This window comes from Denticeps clupeoides, chromosome 17, assembly GCF_900700375.1.
Source record: "Denticeps clupeoides chromosome 17, fDenClu1.1, whole genome shotgun sequence".
Taxonomy (NCBI): Eukaryota; Metazoa; Chordata; class Actinopteri; order Clupeiformes; family Denticipitidae; genus Denticeps; species Denticeps clupeoides.
Genome location: NC_041723.1, coordinates 12069474 through 12090560, shown reverse-complemented (window position 1 = coordinate 12090560; position 21087 = coordinate 12069474). Strand labels below are relative to the sequence as shown.

The following is a 21087-nucleotide window of genomic DNA, read 5'->3' as shown; positions in this document are numbered from 1 at the left end:
GTTGATGGAAGATGCATTCAAAAAGTCAAGAGGAGCTGGCCCACCAACACAGCCACCCATTATGAACAGGTTAACCAAAAAAAAAAAAAAAAAAAAAAAAAAAACCCAGTGCATGTCAGTTCTGAAATTAAATACAAAGAAATAAATCAGGCCTCTACCTTGCAAGTATCATACATGTAAGCAACTCAAGCTAAATATCTTCACAGAAGCAAGACTAAGATACTGAAAACACAGGGTCAGCCGAGACCTCTTACTACGGCAACACAAGCACTAAATAGACAGACCTTTGCATTCTAACTCATGCCATATATAAGTCAACATGCATAATAATTGTTACCCCCCCCCCTCCCCACACACACAGAGCAGCCAGTTAACTTCAGCGCAGAACAAGTCCACTTCTGCAGCGAATTCGCTTGCACGAGGGTTTGAAATGCAGAGACTGTACCGTAAAAGGTTTGCCAAAGAGGCCTCAGCTTCAAATTGTTATCCTCTAGATGTTCTCAAAGTCCTTTACAGAAGGGTTCAAGGGGAGGGGAGAGAAAAATATATACATAAATGCATCTTTGTCCATTAAATAAACCTGTTTAAATTAATGTCGAGTCGGATACACCTCACTCCACATGGAGAAGAGAAAAAAAAAAAAAAAAAAAAAAAAAAAAAAAAATCTTCATACACTGAACAGCATCTGAGGAAAGACAAAAAGGAGTTAATTTCCTCAGACTGAACTCGTAGTCTAGCAAATTAGAAAAAAAAAAAAAAATTGTTAGGAGATACTTACTAAATAAGTTAACAAAACTGACGGGATTTCCATCCGGGCTGTGAGGTTTCGGATGGAGATGGGTACCAACGCATCTAAGTGGGTGAGGAACATCACCAATTAGAAAAAGACAAGCCACAAAAGCCAAAAGCCACAATCATGTTAATCATGCAAGAGTCAGCGCTAAAGAAATGAAACTGCTTGTGCAAGATCGCAGTCAGTCGGACCACTATTTTATTTAAATTTGATTCTAGAGCCAAAGTGTAATAAATTGCAGTACATGAACCCATACATGCTAAATACTGCATTTCAGGACCTAGGAACACTGGACAATGAGCTTGGCATTTCCACACCACACAGCCATGTCCGTACCTCCCCCTTCAACAAAATGTCCCACATTCTTGAAGCCCGCTGTGCTTGAGAAATTGGCAACAATTAACTTCGGCCTGTGAAGGGAAGGGACTATTTTTCAGGCAGTTTTTCTATGTACTGCACATACACTACAGACCAGGGGAAGCAAGGCTTCTGTTTAACTCAACAGAAAGCAGTTCTCCATAGTCATGATTGGCTAATCAAAATGGAGAGCATGAACGTGCATTAAAATGCCCCAAAATTGACACCGGAAGCTTAACACTTGTTAATTCAATTTCACCTGCCCAAACCACCGCTCCTTCTACAGCACCTACAACTCTGCACCAGCCGGCGACCTTGGCGATGGAACTGAATTCACCAAGCAGTCAGAATCACACCTAAACATTTTAGACACAGGCCCCAGAGGATAAGGGCTTTTTGCAATGTTTTAACCATCAGGGACTGCCACTGCTGGATGGAAGAATAGCTGAGAAAAGGGGGGGAAGCTGTGGAATCTTCCAGGCATGGCCCACACATTAACAAGGTTATAGATTTTGATTATTTGTTTGTACAAACACCTGCAGGAATGCACCCCGGAATGAGTGTGGGGGGGGACTTACAAGTAAAATTGCGATAAAAACCACCATTATTGCTTGCTTGACAGTTGCCATGGAAACCAAAACCAGGTGGTTAAAATCGATAGCCTCATTCCTACAAGCAAATGTCGAAGGTGAAAGAGGGAATCATATTGATCACAGAAATGTTGCCATCAGCCAAGACAGAACCGCCTAATTCAGGACCATTCTTGCCCAAAAACTGCCTATCAAAGAGTTCCACTACAGAAAACATCTTTGTACGTGTGGTTGACGTAGGTTATCTGCAGCATACCAAGAACATTTCTAAATTGTGCATTGGGTGACGGCAGATCATTCTCATCTGCCTCTTGCAGCGCAAGTGCTGAAAACAGTGGAGTACTTGGCTAAAGTTTAACTGGACTTTATAGGCAACAGATTCACTCACTCAACAAATGCATAATCCAACCTGAGAGCCAATTAAAAACAGATTTACTGTGGTGATCTCTTAGCAACCATTCCACATGCAAGAATGTTTTCAGCGAACCTTAAAAGCAGCCAGTCTCTTGCAGTACCTTGACCATTACCAGGTCAGTCCAGAAAAAGTGTCACAGTAATGCAGCACTGTTGCAAAAAAACAAGTCCACAGGCATGGTGCACGCGCAAGGCAAAGTGTGATTGAGAAACAGGGACACACACCGGTTGGTCCCTCACCTGGGCGTGGAGGGCAGCTGCTGCCGCCGCTGCCGCAGGGTAGGTAAAAGCTGCATGGGGGAGCCCAGGGGTCAGCTCAGTGGTGTAGAGTGGGTATGGGGCCCAGGCCTCGGGAGACGCAGGGATAAGTGCTGCCCCAGTCAGGTCATCTGCAAGAACACCATCCGCTTAATCATTAGTAGCTCTCCTGATTATGTAATGTCAATGTTCAGTCGTGCCCCCCCCCCCCCAAAATGAATTGATCAGATCACATTTTGATCCCAGCTTGTAAGCCCTTTCTAGATAAAAATAAATGCTTGGAAGAACAGCTGTAAGAACAGAGGGCAAAGAGGTGGGAACTTGGAAAAGGGCAAACCACCATTTTACACACGTGCATTGAGACGCAGTTCCAGTGCATGGGTAACAACTTGATTTTACTGCAATCAAGTTGTCAATGCTACCTGTTTTTTTTTTTTTTTTGGGTACCTATACTCCAAGCAGCTGTGACTACTAAAAGTTTATAAACCCTGTTCCAGGAGAACCCTCTTACGACGTTTCCATTCCAAAGTGCCACATGCATTACTACGCGGTTAATGATCACCAGACCCTAAACTAGTAGTGGTCGAAACTAAAGCAGCCATCGGGACCTCCGGGAACAGGTTTGGGAACCCCTACGTCTACAAAGTCACTGTTTGTGGCAACCAGCAAAACAGGACAGCTGATGTTCCTCTGTGCTGTGATGTTCTGGGTGCTCGTGAGTGTTCTAGGTGCAGCTTTACACTTACATGGGTCCCGTGCAATGAAGTGAGCTCCTAGAGCTGGGTGGATATTTGTGGGGTTCGGTGTGGCCATCAGCTTACTCTTTGCCATCTTCGTGTTTGCTTTAGCGAACTCTAAGCGCAGGGTCTGAGGGCTCTCTGGGTCAAAACGTATCCCCTATGGAGAGATGGGACACCATGAAGGGGAACAGGTGGGCAAAAGCAGTCCCAGAAAGACCTTGGGTTTATGGTCCCAATAACGTGTTAACATGCAGGTGAACTGGGTGATGCTGGCTATGCTTGGGTACTGACTACCCTTTATTATGACATACCCAACGAGATTCCAGGGCATCTTTATGGGGGTTAACTGGCATAAAGTGAGCGCAGGCAGCAATAGCCCAAAATAGCAATCAATAATGTAAAAGCAGAGGCTATGCATGGGACCGACAAGTTCACCCAGGTTATTTGGGGTAAACTAAAATGGACCTTGACTCAGAAGGTTGAGCTTGGATTCAAAACTTTTTAGACTTCCTTAATATTGAAAACCATCTTGGCCTCAGGGCTGATCAATAATTCAAGGTTTGCTTCACATCTGCTTACTGACGGCTGAGTGCTTACATTTAGTGCATTTTTCGCTGCTTCAGCGCCAGACCGGCTGTCAAAGGTAACAAACCCAACAGGCTGGAAGAGAAGAGAACAAAAGCCAGGAAAAAGAAAAGATCATGACACTCATAAAACAAAGTTAAAATGTCACAGTCGTAGGTTAAGGATAAAATATTAGAACGCAATAATTGAGCAGTCAAATGCACAAATTCCAAATGACCTCTTGAACTCTTACCTGCTTTGAGGTCAACTTGATAAGAGAGCCTTCATAGCCCTGAAAGAGGGGAATAAATAATGAGGAATGTATATTAAACTCCATAAGTATTTATTACAGAAACAATCTAACTACCCAGAATACGTTCGATATTAGAACCATAGTAGAATTGTGTGTTTATGGCCACCCTACCTTGAATGGTCTGAACAGCAGATAGAGTTCACGAGGCTTGATGTCAACTGGCAGGCCACTAACAAATAGTGTTCGTACCTATGGGGGTCAAAAATTTTTTTATTTTTAATCTGCCCGCTGACATTATACATGAATAGGTCAGCATGTCACTTCAAACCCTGTAATCGAGTCGAATCAGGACTACATTTACCCTCCGTGCAATTTTCAGTTTGCCATCCCACTGTTCTCCCATTTTGACCCCTCCACCATCACCTGGCATTAAAACCTTTGGCCTCAATCAAGGTCGGCCAACAAAAAGCATGTTAGCATGTGCACAGATTGTGTAACAAGTGCAAGCCTAACAGTGAAAGTAAAACGTGTTAAAATGTTTGTCACTGGGTGCAAGAGTCCCTTCAAGAGAGCGATTATATTAAAAGAATGCCAAGCAAACTAGCATATTTATATTAAAATAAAATTATAAAAAAAGTATTGACTGGACATATGAAAGCTTAGATCTGTGAAGGTCAGTGATTAATTACACCCCTACTTTGAGCTCGCGGCGCCCCAAGATACACTCCTTTTAAAATGAGCATCAAAGTAAAGACCACAGAAGTGCTGTAAGCCAAGCTTACGCTCGCATCAGCCAGCTGCAGCCGCAGCATACTTACGATGCACAAACGCAGGAATAAAGTATTGTTTATCCTGCTGTCTTTTAAGGTGTCAAGACTTATTTTCAGCAAACAGACTGCCGGGGAACACAAGTGGACAAAAATGTGGGTAAGATTTAGACCTAATACAGTGACCAGACTACCGATAGCGCATACAATATACAATAACACTAATAAATAGGCCAAATTTAAACATGCTAATTCGATAAGGTTCACTTAAAACCTGACAAGTATAAGATTGGGTGGATTATACACAATTAAACCTAACTTGACAGACTGACCTGTTCCTCAGAGGAAACAAAACTAAATGGCGGTTTATCCATCCAGGGCCTTTATATGGAGGAAAGTGACTTGGTCCATAGTGACCCTACCACACTGTCCCCTAACAAAAAAAAAAAATTTTTTTTTTTTAAGCCCATCCCCACACAGCCCACCTTGCTGTGCAGACAAGCCGAGGGACCTGAAGTTATCGGGATTAAAACTCGAGTCTTACATCCCGTGTCTCCAGGTCAATGATTACGTACGGCGAGGTCGACAGAAGCCATCCCAGATTTTTTTTTTTTTTTTTTACGAGGGTTTCAATAAAAAGGCGTTCAAAGGTCCGCGGTGTAGTATTCGGTCTTCAGGTGGTCCTGCTCCTTCACTCGGCCAAAAAATAAAAAGCCACCTCATACAAACAAAACAAGGTGGGGGGGAAATAAAGAAAATCGTGCAGGAAAGACGCTTAACACACATTTTAGCCTTCATAAGAGCCGCCGAGGGAGGTGTGGGTGTGACCACTCCACTTTAAACACAGTTAACACTTCAAAAAAAAATTTAAACGCAAATAAATAAAAACCTTATCAGAATTATAAAAGCAAGGCCGCTGAGCTCAAGTCAAATGAATAAGTCACGTCGGAGCTCGGCGCGAATTAAAAAGGAAGCGCAGCAGATAAACTTAAAGGGGGAGGAAAAGTGCGATTATATCGCGGTTTACCTTCTAGTGGCTGAACAAAGTAGAATAAAGTCGAGGCGTTCCGGAGGTCCAGCCGAACCCGAACCCCCCAAAACGACGCGCGTCCCCCCCCCCCCCAGTTTAAGGCACGATTTCACCCACCAAAAGGCAGCGAGAACTCGGCGACAAAAGTGAACTTTCTCCGCGCACCCGGGCAGATTTTATCCGCGTTTCCGGGCATCGCGCCGACGGCGCCTATTAAACAGTGAAACGTAAAGAAATCCAACTCCCTCAAAAAAGGAGTTTAGGTAAAAAAAAAAAAAAAAAAAAAAACAAGTTCCCAACAAAAGTTTCGTTGAAGAAGAAGATCCCCTTACCTCCTCTTCTAATGATACATTGTTGTTCGGCTCAGAATCAGATTTGAGACTCATTGTTACACTTTATCGCTTCTTTGTAAGAGGAAAAAAAAAAAAAAAAACTTTTGTTTTCCCTGTTGGTGGATTTTTTTCCCTGAAGTGCGTTAAAGTTGCAGAAGAAATCTTGGTGCCGTTTTGGTGAGACTTCAGAAAAGGGTGCCCAGGTGAAGCCGTGCTTTAAGCCAAGTATCCAAGGAGGTACCACAAAATAAAATGCAAAACCTAAAGGTGATGTAGTGGATAGGTGCACTGTGAAGGTGAGAGAAGGGAAAAAAAGAAGTGGAGTTTGTTTCCCCCCCCTTGCTCACATCAAGCTCGCTTAAAGTTTAAAATTAAATAAGGAAAGAAATGGAGAACCAGGTTGAGATTTAAAGTTGAGGGTCTACGCCGCGGTCCCTCTTCCTCTGCCTTCCCATTTGCTGATCAATTACATTAAATGGGGCGGCCAGCGAGTCGCACTCAGTTTCAGATGGAGCTCAGCTGGTGCGAAGCCCCGCCCACCGGCAGCCCGCGTCACGTGCCCCGGGCGGGACCCGTAGGCCAATCACAGAGCGAGAAAATTTCCTTCGCCTTTCCCTCTCCATCGCATGTGAATACAGTTTACATGTTTCTGGCGTCAAATCAAAATTTTCTATACTCAGACCCTTGGATGCACGTACAGTGCTTGTTCTTTTTATTTGTTTTAATGTATTGCAGTATCCGCGTGATTGGGGTTATATTTTCAGACGTCTAATTGCTAATGTTTGACAGAGTTTCTGAGGACATACTGCATGTGGTCATCAAACTTTGACCTCTGAAAATAATAAAAAATAATAAAAATTTACAGTGACGTTGTCTTTTTTTGTGTGACATGAATCATCTGATGGGATCATTTAAAAAAAAACATATTCAGCCATGATTGTGCTACGTATAGAACACAGAGGGCCACCACACTCTTCATATTCCACACCTCAACAGGCCAAGATGTGAAACCGAACAGGAAATCTGCTCTAGATTTGCTCTAGCAGCAGCACGGTGGCCTGAAGGCCAAAAGGCGGAGAGGAAGTACTGGCCCTGCCTCAGAGGGTCCCTTTTTCCGGCCACCCGTCTGCCCCCTTGACGATTCCTCCACTATCGCGTCCATCTCTGACGCAGAGCACGAACCCTCTCGGTAAACCCCACTCATTCAACAATTAAGCAAAATACCCTGAAAATAGGGTGTATAGGGAGTTATTTGGAAAGGGAGTGGTGGCATTTAGGATACTGAGCAGACACAGACCACCTCATGTCTGAGAGCCCCGTTAACCTGGGTTTGCGTTAGTCCACTGTTTCCTGACTTTGTGTGTGAATACAATCGGTGAAAGGCTGGGCTCTCAGAAGGGAGGCTCTGGAAATATTTGGCTCTTTTGTAATCATTAACCCACTGCTGTTTCTTACAACCCCACTAAATATAGGCACACTCCATCGTCTTCTGCCTTTTTTCATCGTATTCTTGGCACGCTGACAGGAAGGAATCCATTCTGAACAGCTGTGGTTCTCAAGAAAAAAAAAACATTAGTGTTAAAGATGTAATGAAGGAACAATCCAGATATATTGCCGTTCTTATTGCAATTATAAAATATAACATGGCTGTGTAATACTAAAATATAAATAATATAAATATTATTACATTACCTTGTATTGTATTATATTATATTATGTTATCCCACCACAATGCCTGTACATCATTTCATATGTTTTATTTGAGATCATATCATCAGAATTGTGCAAATCAACTGGCTTTTTCTTGTAAAGGATTCATGAATTAAATGGACCTAATATATCATAATACAGGCAAATGTATTGCACAGTAGATTCAATATCTGTCTCTCTGTAGTTACTTTGATAAAGATATTAGTTTTTACTTTAAACAGGTACTGCTGAGTGATAGAGTGTGTGTGTGGAGGGTGTCAGTCGCTTGCACAAATCTTAGCAGGGGGCTGGGGCAAGACGGCCGCTAAACAAAGCTGAGTGATAAAGATGTCTCCTACTGCCATCGCTCTGTCAGGCACTCAGAAAACAGAAATAGCCTGCTCACCTCGTCACATTCCCCAGGCCTGACAAAGATAAGACCAGCAGTGCTATGCTCTGCATTTTGCATATACTAGGAAACACTTAAAAAAAAAGATGGCACGTGGGCCATAATTTTTTGTTCTGAAATTCTTAAAGACGAAAAAGAGGGCCTAACAAGATGCAGATTCACATTAGATGCACGACACCAAATCACCCCAGATTGTTTGACAGAGACATCAAAGGACATGTGTTTAACGTCACTTTATTTACCTTGCAAACAGTTCATAACCATAACACTGTAAATGCAGACGTGTGGCCGGCTGAAAATCTGCAAAATAGATGGACTCGCTGGCGGATTCAAGCCAAGCTGAAATAAAAGGCTTCTGCTCCCATGAGAGTCAGAATCGGGTCAGGAGAGCCTTCCATTGAAAGAACATGATCATTTTGACAAACATGTTGAAAAATAGATTTCTTTTTAAATCTGAAAAAATGAACATATATTTTCATCCGAAATTAGCTGCACTAATTGTGTGGTTTCTAAATGAAACTATAAATATATTAAGCAGTATCTTAAAAATATTTACATTTAGTGTACCATTCCCTTTATTTCATTGCATTAAAAGTTTCTGAGACATTTTTACAGAAAAGCCTGCCTTCCATAAATATTGTACTGTTACCTGCCCCACTCCTGCGGTTTGCCTGTCCAGTCAGCTGGCACTTTACCACTTACATGTTGGTTCTGAAATAAAATATTAAATGGGCTTTATTGCTATTTCATGTCTGTGTGGGCAGAGTCTAGATGAAAATACTTTAGCAATGAAGTGCACTCATTCCTAAAGCTGCTGTAAGTTCATGCTGGTTAAGCTTCAGTCCAGTTTTAGAAAAATATTTCAATATTTAAATATTTTCATCAAGTAAATTTTATGCAATTAAATGATACATGTGGTCAAATAATTACTTATTTCTTTCTGATGCCATTTTGAATTCCAAATAATTTTTGGTCAGAGAATAAAAGTATGCTCTATTTTGCAGACCATGTTTTATTTAACATTTTCATGCTGTGCATATTGCCGTTCCATAAGAGTAAAGGGATTTATTTACGATTATTCACCTTGTGTGCATTACATCACTCTGGCGCACAGCAGTGAACATTCTTAAATGCCCTAAAAGTGTATTCTGTACTCCATTAATGAACTCCAGACTGCAGAGTGCGAGTTCCTCCGGAGTTGAACCGGGGGAGTACGCAGTGTAAAGTATTCCCTGTAAATGAGCGAGCACCCGGAAAGGCAACCCCTTTCTGCTCGCTGTCTGACCCCACGGTGCTTGGCAACTGTCATCCTCCCATCTCCATCCACTGACTCATGTGCTGTGAGCAGAGGACTCGTAGTGAACAAGTAACTAGGAGTCTCTGTGTCTTTAGACTGCTGGCCAGATACGCACTAACTGGGTCTATACACAGCTCATGGTTTATAATAACCGCAGAGCAATGAGTCCTTTTAAGGTGATTTCTCTCTTTTTTCCCCCCTAACAGGCACTTCGCTCAGTGCAGAGGCTGCCAAAGTTGCAGTAAGACATTTTTAGTGACCTTCCACCCCAGCCTGTCATTAGGATGTTCCGCAGCCCACTCTGTGTACCCACAAACACATCGGTAATAGCCAGGCTCTCTTTGGTGACATAAAAACCACAAGGATTTAACTCTCGTGGTGTTACCCGGAGGATCATTTGGACGTCACAAGAAACGTATGTCTGAAATTGTGTTGTTATGCTTAACAAAGGGACATTAAAAGAACTACTTTAATCTGATGACACCGATTGACCCCGACTGTGTGCATTTGTGGGCGCTGAACATACATGCTTTCCACATTCCATAAAAAAAAAAAAATGCATGAATACAATAGGAATTTTCAAGACGTCACAGTCAGGAAACAATGAGCGATGTAAACATAAATGGCTGAAGAAAGTACGGCCTTTTATGGTGCTGTGTTCTAAAAACTGTCGTCCTTTATTTTTGGCTGCATTAAGGGAAGAGTTTTAATCACAGATACCAGAGGACATGGCACCTCCAAAGCGTGAGCAGAGTCTGTGAAATGAGAGAGAAGAGGCATAGACACATACATGCTAGGCTGAAAAATCAATGGAATCAATTAAGTTTATCAAGATGGAAGATCTCCTGATGACAGAAGTCTGTGTGGTCCAATGCTTTTGTTGCTTTTATTAGCCTGACAATCTGAAGGGGCCGCTTTTAGAGTTTTATGCTTTCTGCCCTTTTTAGGGAGGGAAAGAACTTAAGGACATCAAAGAAAAGCACAATGAGCACAAATGTCACTTCCAGCTATTGTGGCATCACTGAGAGGGAGTGTGGGATCTGAACCCAGAGAATAGAGCAAGACCTCTCAGCATGCAGTAATGAAGACACACACTGCGCACCCTGTTTACACCACATTTTCACTGATGTGGAACGATAAAGATGTTAAACTTTGAAATTGCAGATCTGAGTCTTGAACAATTCCACACATCTGTGGTGGATCTTCTCTGTCAATACACGCTCCAGGTTTAAAATGTATAAAAGGACTATTCTTTCACTCCAGCAATCTTTTACATTTGATAAATATGTAAAAAAAAAGAGATGCCATTCTGTGAAATGTCTGTGTTAAAAGTAGCCTTGTGTGTGTATAAGCCAGGAGTGTTTTAAGTGTTTTGTGGAGAGATCTGTGTGTGGCGTTGATATGCTTGACACCCCATTCTCTTCCTAAAAAGGGTCCGTCTGTCACTCCCGCCTTCATCTGCAGCTCATAGGAGACAAGAGCTGCACTCCGACATGCCAACAGCCCAAATAAAGGCCACCTCACACCATCATGTTTGTGCATTTAATCAGGAGAGTTAATAGTGGTATGCAGCTCCAGACACACATACTCTTAACCCTTTATACATACGGTGCTCATATGGTGCAAATGTTGGACTGAGATTGTACGTTTTGGCCCTTGAGGAGTGTGAGCCCCGAGGCGCAGGTAGGTGCAGAAGAATGCCTCAGACTGAGCCTGAAGGCTGGTCTGGGGAGCAGCGGTGCGGCGGCTCACCCGAGGCAGGCTTTTAGCGGTCCTCCAAGGGTCTGTCTTCCATCTCACTGCCTCTCTTCCACACAGTCGATCCTTCTGCTTCATTACTCCTGCTGAAGTTAAGAAGCACTTCCCTCACATGTTTGGCCACTTTTTTTTTTCACAGGGAGGCAACAACGAATAAATGGAATGCAAATTAAAAATAAATATGGCTTACTTTGGGAGTGGGCAGGGAAGGGGGGAGGTTGCAGGAAAGGGCGGGGGGTTAAATTAAACGTATCTATAGCTTGCAAAATGGTGGGATGAGAGAAGCAGGTTCTGTCTGACGGTTGGGATAAACAAATGGCTGGAGAATGAAACCAAATTTCATAATGAAAATGTTGACTCTTAATTTTTAGCTTTTATCCAACAGGATTTACAAAGAGCATGGAATCCAGTTATATCAACATACAGGATGTCCAGAACAAGTTGTATAAACCACGGCGAACACACAAGATACCACTGAATGTTTGAATAAGTGCTACAAATCAAGAACTAATCACGTGAGATATATTCACCTCATATATTCAATTTAAATATCAATCATGAAGGGACATTTTTACTTTTATAGTGCATCATTCAAGTTACAATAAAGCCATTTTGAAGCATCTTGTCTGTTGTTGTCCCTGTTTAAGTTTAGTTTTAATTTTATGGTCAATTTCCTAAAACTCATTTTATAGAATTTTTTATAGAATTATAAACGCACTGTGGTGTATCTGTGTGAAACCACATTTCAGACACTGTATATGGTGTTTTCTGCTGTATTGACAGCAAACTCCTTGAATCTTGAAACGTTTGATATGTCTGGAGCAAACTGGGACAGCAAGACACTTCTGTGAATAAAGAGCTGTCATGCACCGACAGGAACCTCCAAGGCACCATAGCATGAAGTGACTCTTGAAGGGAGGAAGGACTTAATGAATGGATGGACGTCTTTTCATCCTGTTTATTAAAACCCACAAGTTAATTCTGGGAAGCACCTGCACTCTGTCTGCCTCGCAAGAAGAATTTGGTCAAAACAGTGAGCAGTGAACCGCTGGCTGCCCATTGTGGTCCTGACCATCTGACTATCATCGTCACATGATCACAGCTTTGCAAAGGAAATATTAAACTTCCAAGCACAGTGGGAACACACACTGCTTCAGTGAGATGAAACAGAAAAAAAAAAGAATGCAGGGACATTATAGATTTGCATTTTTTAATTGAAAACTATTTTGTAAAAATGAGGCTTGTGGAATCATACATAATCATTGTTTCTCCTTTATTGGCCCTCTTGTAAATGAAGCGGCTAGCTGATTGAGCATGTGATTGGCTCAATACTCCGCAAAAGGTTGCTGCTTTTTGACCCTCATCTGAAGGAGTCGATGGCTGCTGCTGTCAGTAATAATAAGCCTCACAGCCAAATCAACTAGATGTCTGGATGGCAGTCTGGCACCCTGTGTTGTATACCCTCTGTACGTTAACCTGCCAGAGATGCCGTCTGATGGGGGGTGCACTAATGTTCTAAAACCCTAGACTTGCCATCCCCCACTGGAGACTAAAGAAAGTTAGCTGAAAGTAGCGCCTGCCCATGTCTTATTAATGCTCACTCTCCATCTTGTGTTCGTTCAGGAGGAAAAGTTGCAGCAACCCCCCCCCCCCCCCCCCCCCCCCCCCCCCCCCGCCTTAGCAGCTCCATAAATAATGAGCCCAGAAGCCACAGTTGGTGCCAGGCACTTTCTGCTTCACATCAGCAATGCCACCAGGGCGTTAAATCATTCAAGGCCCATAACTTTTGAGAATATCCCTCAAATTTACAAAAGTTGCTTCCTTCCATTCGTCATGCAATAATACTAGCATGGCAACCATGCAACTGTTATGACTGCATACTGTAAAAACAACATGCAAGAGGCCATGTTTTAAAACTGGGGAGAACAGGGAGGATTTCGTACAAAAAAAAAAACAAGGCTATTTCTAATTTGAGAGAAATCGTCCATTGTTCTGTACCCAAAATAATACAGTCTACAGTCCAGTCTTTGGTTCCTTTTATTCTTACACGCCTTCCATGTTCAGAAGTACCTTTTCCTAACCGCATGTACAGATGCCGACAGACCGTACTGCGTTTTTCAAGATGACCCATTTCAGACAGACTCCCAGGAGAGGAGAGTGTCTGAAGATGATGATGATGACACTGGGCAAAACATCTCATTCCTTCTTCATCCAACAAACTCCAATGGTAAGTCACTGAGCGTAAATCCGGATTCGCGGCACTCAGTCACTCAGTACTGCCAATCTACTTTTCGACCCAACCGTTGGCATCACACGTCTGAAGAAATGCTTCTCTTCAAGGGGAGGATGTTGGCGCCCGTCATGTCAGAGGCATTGTTACCCGAAGGTTGTTACTGCTGCCTCGCTGCGTTGGGGTCTGGGATTGATTTCCACTATTCCCCCTGTGAAGGTTTGTGATGTTTGTGTTGCTTCCATCCCACTGAAGACTCAGTAAAGAGGCAAAGAATCAAAGAGTGGTATTAGCCTAGAACCAGAAGACCACAAAGTCACAGGTTCAAACCCCATTTACTATTGTTGCGCCTCTTATCGAGACACTAAACCCTGAGTTTCCTAGGGGGACTGTCCCTCACTACTGATTGCAAGTCACTCTGGAAAAGGATGTCAGCTAAATGCCATAAAATGTAAATGTAAAATGTTAATGTCTTTGGAGGAAAAGTATGAAGACTGGACTATGTCCTAAGAGTGACTTTGAATCTAATTAAATGTTAATATATTTTTGAAGCCTTAGACAACAGAACCCTTGGCCCTGTGGAAAAATACAGCTGTCGCTGTGGGACATGAGCTGGTAACAGCCGTTTCTTATACCTTCCTAATCAATGTCCTCTTTTTGTGAAGCCTTCTACCAGTCCACACGTGTCTGGTGCAAAATGCCACAGATCCAGCAGTGGCAGGCAGGTAGACGAGCACTGAGAACGAGCACTGGGCTTTCATTCGTGCCGGTCTCATTGTCCCAAAGGCCACCTCGCACCACGCTCCTCCGCTCTTACGCCTCAGCGAAGACGTCCAATTGCATCAGCGTCACCGCATCGCTGGAGCACTCGGCTTGTGTTCCCTGTGTCCTCCGTGCAGAAGTCAAACATCTATTTTCAAGTCTGTGGAAAAAAAACTTTAGAGTCTCCGCACTGGCAGAAGAGGCAGGATCCCCACCCTGACTTCCTGCGGACTGTTTGTGTTGATAGCATCAGACTGTGGCTCGGTTATTGAACACATAATGGCAGAAATTGCTTATAATTGCTTGTTCAGACTGCTCTTATCTTGGTTTTGAACATTTCTGTCTGATCTTCATTTGTTCATCAAACCAGGCATGAGCCTCCCCCTGTAACGATGGTATGAAAATTGGCTTGCTGTGCAGAGAAGATCCCACAGGAAATGAATATCTAAGATGAGATCTCTTCAGTAGTTTCTCAATAGACTGTCAATAGCGTCTCCTAGACGTCAGTGACAGCAGAAGGAAACCGACACTTTTCCTCATGTCTCCTTCTACTTCTACTTTCCTCTGAGAGAAAAAGAGACATCTACACGTCACATGTACGGCACATGACGTTAATTTCTAAATGAACCCACATCTATTTAGACTTCTTTTTCATCTTTAGCCTTTAAAACTTTGTTTCTCTCTTTATCTTAAAAAATGTCTCATTTTAATCTCAAGTTATTTCTCCTTGGCAATTCCTAAGTCAGTTAAGCTAAAAATGATCAACCTGTGAGCAATGGAATATTCTTAGGCCCCCTCAGAACAACAAATCCTCCCACAGGACAATGTCATGAAAAGCAGAAAAGCAAGATGGCTCTACGGTATAAAGGAAGCAATATTTTTGTGATAAACGAACGCACTACCCTAGGTACGGTCTGCAGATGAGGCCAGTTGGAAGAAAAGACGGCCACGTGGTCTCAGTGACTCTGAGACTTCAGAAAGCCTGGTGGTGGGGTAATCCTCCAGCGCTGAGAGCACCGTGGGCCTGTACCTTCTCTTCTTCTCCCTCGCCCCCTCTCTCTCCGACTTAAGCGCCATAAATCTGGTTCAGCGAGCGTCAGAACAGTCTGTCCTCGCTGGAGTCTGTTTACATTCTGAGGAGAGGAGGACAGCTCTCTGGCGTGAGAGCGAACACTCAGGATCCAGGAGAGAGAAGCGTGCGATATTTTAACAACAGCCCTGACTGTTAGTCTTATGTGTGAAGCTTTCCTTGGAATATATATCCTTGCAAAAATAGAAAAGAACAATCAGGCAAACAACAAACTATTAATTTTCTCCCCTTAAACTTTAAATAGGCATCGTTTTCTTTGTAAATCTGCCAGAAACGTTAAATCCCAAGGCTAATCCCAGAACCGAAACACTGTCACACACAGAAACACAAAGTGATCACGTCACAGTCAGGATCCACTTTAATCCTGTCAGAGTCGAAGATACAGACAAGAGTCTGAACTGGGGGGGTCTGATAACAGATCTCTCACTGAAATAGGACCCCCCCCCTCGTGATAATTTATACCCCATCCCCCTCACACAAACACAGGAAAATAGGAAATTCCAGAAGAGCTGGAGCAGCCAGCCAATCACACGTGACGTCAGAGTCCCCACAGAGGAGCGAGGCCGATCCCAGGCCCACACACTTCCTGCTCTGCTCCGCTGGCCCTGATTGCACACAAACACTCTTTGCCGCACTGTAAAAACAACAACACCCCAGCGGGAACGCGCTCCGACCCCCCTAGCATCAGACGAAGTGCCTCAAACTGGTCAAGTTTTCAACTTTCAAAATGAGATAAACACACGCTCACCGTGTTGTGTCCTCCATCTTTTTAGGGTCCCGTATCCTGTTCAGGTCTGTGTGCTGCTTGTGAGGGGTGGGGCTCCAAAAATCAAAAGGGCAGCACGTTCCCAGCAATTTTTTTAAAAAGAGCAATCTGAAGCGAAGGCCTGGGAAAAGGGAGGATGGGGGGATTCTCCTCTTCCATCAATGGACGGAAAAATGAAGTAGGGGGTGAGAGAGGATAAGGGCTGACAAATAAAAATAAATAGCTCAATCTTGACTGAGCGTCCTGCCTCAGACTGGACAGGCCCTAACAGATTTAAGGACAGGCCGTTTAGGGTCTTCCATGATGGCTGTGATGACATTAGCATGTGCGTCCTGGTCGCTAAATATAGGAGTCTGAGAACGCGGGGGGTGAATGGAAACACGGGTAACCTTGTTTATTGAGCCCCATTCTCACGCCGTTGTGCGGCATGGTGGAAAAAGCAGGTCGCTAAAGGGGAGCCTTCGGACCCGGAGCTTCCCATGATGTGAAACAGTTGAGCCTTAACCTCACAACCCATACATGTCCCTTTTCTGTTAGCCCACTGAGATCAAGAGGGCTTTGCCTGGGTCTTTCCTGCCTCAGGGTGTTCCTCCACTTCCTGCAACGTAGTGGCAGAGGTAATGGAATCATAGGATACATCATGGGAAACTGCATAATGCGGGTTAACCTGAGGAAGCAAGTCACTTTCTGACAGAAAATGGGCATGTGTACATTATTAATAGTCTCACATCTGATTTTGTGCTCAGAAATAGAAATAAATATATTGAGGACAGATCCCATGTGATTCCAAATCTTCCCACACACCCCAATTTATCCCTGATGGTGCTCATGGGGTTCCTATTTAAGAACTCACAAACTCTAAGCATGTAAAATCAAACAGTATTTTTTTTCTTCTTCTTTGGATTGACCGCTGTTTTTCTGACACAAAATGACTCAGACGTCATGATCCTTAGGCAAAACAGTAAAAACTGTCTGATAGGATTCAGTATAAGGCATAGACAGCGTAATGCATGTCAGGTTTGTGTATTCTAACAATAATGGATAAAGATTAGTGAAGTGAATTTCAACCAGATGCTCCATTCGCACTTCACCTCTGGACCCTGAAATTCTATGTATCACACTGAAATAAGAAGGCTCCGCCCCTTTCTTAACAGGGGCACACGAAGCACCATGTACCTGCCAGTGGGTGTGGTTAATCACATTGGTATGGGGTCTGCTTGCCATGCTATTTTGAGCCTCCAAAGAGATTGGAGATCTTATCAGGGAAATATATGAAAGCACCTTCCAGGCGGGGTGGGCAGATCCCAACACCATATATAGCCATGTGCATTATCGTGTTGCCATGTCCACCAGATCTCCCTGTTTCTTCAGCAAAGGCTCAAAGTCATGAACAAACACTGGCGCACAGATGCAGATAACTCATCTGAATAATAAACTCATAAGGAAAACTGTATTTTGGAATACTTCCTGTATTTTGGAATAATAAAACAGTAATAAAATTGCTCAACAAAATTTAGATTTTATCCAAATTGCAGAATTTATAAAATATATTTAAAAATAAAGATAAGTCTAGGTACTAATTATTCTGATATGATTTTGATGATTGGACTACACAAAGATCCTGCCCCCCTCCAAAAGTGACCTTTAAAGATCTACTCCTGTTTTTCCAAGGTCCCACTCGTGCGCAGAAGAGCCAATAGCAGCACAGAGTATCAGGTTTCTGGGAGTGGAGCAAAATGCCAATTTTGCTCAACTTGATAACGTTAATGTAGTTAAGTGCAAGTGAATCTGAATTTAGATAACAGGTTCTCAGTCCAGTCCTCACGACCCAGAGCCAGTCATTGATAGAAATCAGGAGCTCAGCCAGTGAAATGTTTTTTGCTCTGTCTCGGCTCTCGACTCACCTCAGGCAGGAGGTTTTCTCTCTGTGCACCTCAAACTTTATGTGTGTTTGGGCCTCAGACTGAACAAGATGGAGTTTTAGGAATTCAAGGTTTTATATCAGGCAGGTTTACATCACAATAGTGACATCAGTTTCACTAATTCACTATATTCTGCACAAAGTTCTTCATGCTTTTTATTAAGGCCCTCTGAAGTTATAGAACACCCATGTGAACCTTCCTTTTGAAATAAATAAAAGTTATTTATAAAAGTTCATGTATGAGGCAACTAACCAAGATTTTACAACCTCCGTGCAGCTATTAAGACACAGTAAACCTCTCCAGTTCTGAGGGGCAATGCACTCAGGGTCATTTGTGAACGTTAGTCACTGGAAAGTTGAAGTCCCCTCTTTATAAGAAAGGTCTCATCAGACAATCAATCAGAAAGAATCCAAACACATCACCTCTGTTTAGATCCCCGTGCTCTTGTGTTCTCAGAGGCAACCGTGGTTCCTGTTATCTGGATCTTGTCAGGAACCTGTCTGTGATGCAGTACAGGTCCACCTGTGAATGTCTTTGTTCTAAACAGTCCCTGCACCCATCCTTCCTGGACCCCAACGTTTTGCTGCCCATTGTAAAAGAAGGTCTGCAGTAGTTTTGGAAATTTAAAAAAATGTATTGCAAAACAAAGCACTACAAAAATTCTTTCTCTATTGCTCACTTGCCAGCTTGGCACTTCTACCTTTTCCTGTGTATGATTATGTTATGTATGTGTCTGGGAGGATATCTGTATTCTTCACAGTTATATTTATGGACCAATTCCTAATCTATGACAAGCACAACCTTTAAAAAATGTCCCCCCTCATACCTTCCAAGTGGTATTTTCCTTTATCTGGTTCCTGTTTCAGTGCAGGATTTCTGTTGGCTCAGAGCGTGGCTGTCACTTAAAAACTTATGTGATTTAAGATTGAGAAACAAGTATGTTTCTTATTCAGGGAAAACATTACTTTTGCATGTTTTGACCTTATTACTTATTGCTTTGTTAGGTTTTCTTTTCTTTAGTTTATATTCTTATTTTTATTTGCACTATTACTACTGATCTGTTCTTATTTTCTCTCATTGCTTTGAGCATCCCTTCCAGACAAATTTTTTTATCTTATCTTATTTGAAATGGCTAAGTAAAAATTTTTGGTGTATATTTTACTATACGAATAGCTTTTTCTTTTTCTCTAGAAACTGATTCTATCTAACATATATTTATATGATTTGGTATAGCACTCAGTAAAATACAGCCCATGCACAGGAAAGGGCTGGGCCACGTGCATTTCCATGTATGGGATTCTGGTGCCATGCTGAGAAGAAGCAGGGGGAGGTCAGTCTCTTTTTGCAGGAAACAACAGACCCTCCACTTTAACTGAAATCCAGTGACCCCCCTAAAGAAGCGAGGCGGTCACCCGCAGAAGCTCCATTTAGGAGGGTAGGAACACACTCAACAGAACTAACTCTGCAGGGGCAGCCAGCGGAACTAATCTCATCAAAAATGAAAGGGGTGACTGTGAACCCCGAGAGGGCAGCTGAGAGCTACGGAGTGACTAGAAATGGGAACTGTTGAAGCAGTGCACCTGTAACTTCATCACTCTGTACGCCGTTTTTATTTAGCTAAATATACATTTACTGTTCTGCAGTTCAGAATGTTTCCGGTTGGAACGGAGGAATGTAGCTTCTCGCTGCTGAGAAATGAGCCAATCAGATGTGTGTGGCAGAAGGGATTTATTGTCCACAGGAGATGACTGTAGCCGCACTTCACTCTGTTTACCAGTAGTTCACTTTTTCATATGTGTGTGTGCCCAGCTGAGACCCCCTCCCTCTGAATTACCAAAACACACACACACACACACACATACACAAATCAAGGCCATCTCTAGAACACAAATGTAGATAAACTCTCTGTCTCTCCACCTCCCTCTGCCGCCTCCTCCATCCATGCAAGTAAAAACTCGCTCTGATTCACCAGCATCCTGCTGTACCAAAAACCCCATGATCTAATAAGCCAATTAAAGTTTTAGCAAGATGAAAGCTCAAAGCTGTGGAGGAGTCAGAGGAGATGGCAGGTGTCTTCATGAAACAGACATCTGAAGGCCCAGGGCAAGACTTGAAGTTGTGCAGGTTTTAGAAGGTATTGAACAATGTGACCAACCAGAAGCTTTCGCTCGAAGTGCACAGTGCACCCATTGCTTCTTTTAATGGTTTCAGCACTAAACATTTATTTCCATGTGTCTGTAGTATATTAAACAGTAAGTTTTTGAACCAATGTTTGTGAGGCATCAAAAATAAGCTGACATTAAAACAGCCAAGCTGTCACAACCAGTATGTGCTTTCAGCTCACGGTTCAACATCCACCGCGTCCAACACCTTGATGAGTAGTCACGACCCACTCAGGAAGTCCACGGGCTTACACCCCATCCTGTATGATACACTCTCACAATAATACATCACATACCAGTCCAGACAAACTGGACACCCGACGCTCTTTACATCAGGGGGGATCTGTGCCGTTGGGACCTGGGAAGGTAATGTGTTGAGGGACCTTCAACCCGGAAGTGCGAGAGAGGGAACGGCAAGGGCACACTGTGGAATACAGACCATAGATACAGACCATAATATTCAGGTGAGGGGGAGCGTGTTGTGGGGGGCGGAGCTTGCACGGATGTGACAGGACCATAATGTTTGCAAGTTTGGATTCTTTCGCTCTGTGTTTCATTGCTGTGAAATGTTAGCTGAAATGATATAAGATAAGATAAGATTTAAACAATTTACAATTTAACAAAATGTACCAAAGTGTGTTTGTTTGTCTGTGTGTGTGTGGTCAGCTGTGAGGTCTTTGTTATAGAGTCTGACCCAAAGGGAACAAAATAAAATCTATGGGCCTTGTGTACAGGGCCTTCTTTGGACTGAAGAATGACACAAATAATGGTTTGAAAAGCGATTGTCATTGTGAAACAATGCAGCACAGCACACGGTGACACAACAAAATGTCTCTTCCGCTTTTTAACCAACACCCTTGGTAAGCAGTGGGCAGCCAGGGGAGCAGTGTGTGGGGACGGTGGG

The 21087-nt window shown here is 43.0% G+C and overlaps 1 protein-coding gene across 3 annotated transcripts; it reads right to left on the bottom strand.

Annotated features, from left to right (window-relative positions):
• Nucleotides 1–665: 665 nt before the first annotated feature.
• rbpms2a (RNA binding protein, mRNA processing factor 2a) lies at nucleotides 666–6585 on the bottom strand. Of its 3 annotated transcripts, none has more exons than XM_028958166.1 (8): nucleotides 6099–6585; nucleotides 4141–4218; nucleotides 3970–4008; nucleotides 3750–3812; nucleotides 3159–3309; nucleotides 2395–2543; nucleotides 779–852; nucleotides 666–685 (listed from the first exon to the last, which is right to left on the bottom strand). In XM_028958166.1, exons 1-7 carry the CDS (start codon nucleotides 6150–6152, stop codon nucleotides 787–789), a joined length of 600 nt encoding a protein of 199 aa, XP_028813999.1. In that variant the 5' UTR covers nucleotides 6153–6585; the 3' UTR covers nucleotides 666–685; nucleotides 779–786. The 3 variants fall into 3 exon arrangements, with proteins under 3 accessions (XP_028813999.1, XP_028814000.1, XP_028813997.1); XM_028958167.1 differs by lacking the exon at nucleotides 6099–6585 and adding an exon at nucleotides 5069–5125; XM_028958164.1 differs by lacking the exon at nucleotides 6099–6585 and adding an exon at nucleotides 4331–5062.
• Between the last annotated feature and the right edge of the window lie 14502 nt (nucleotides 6586–21087).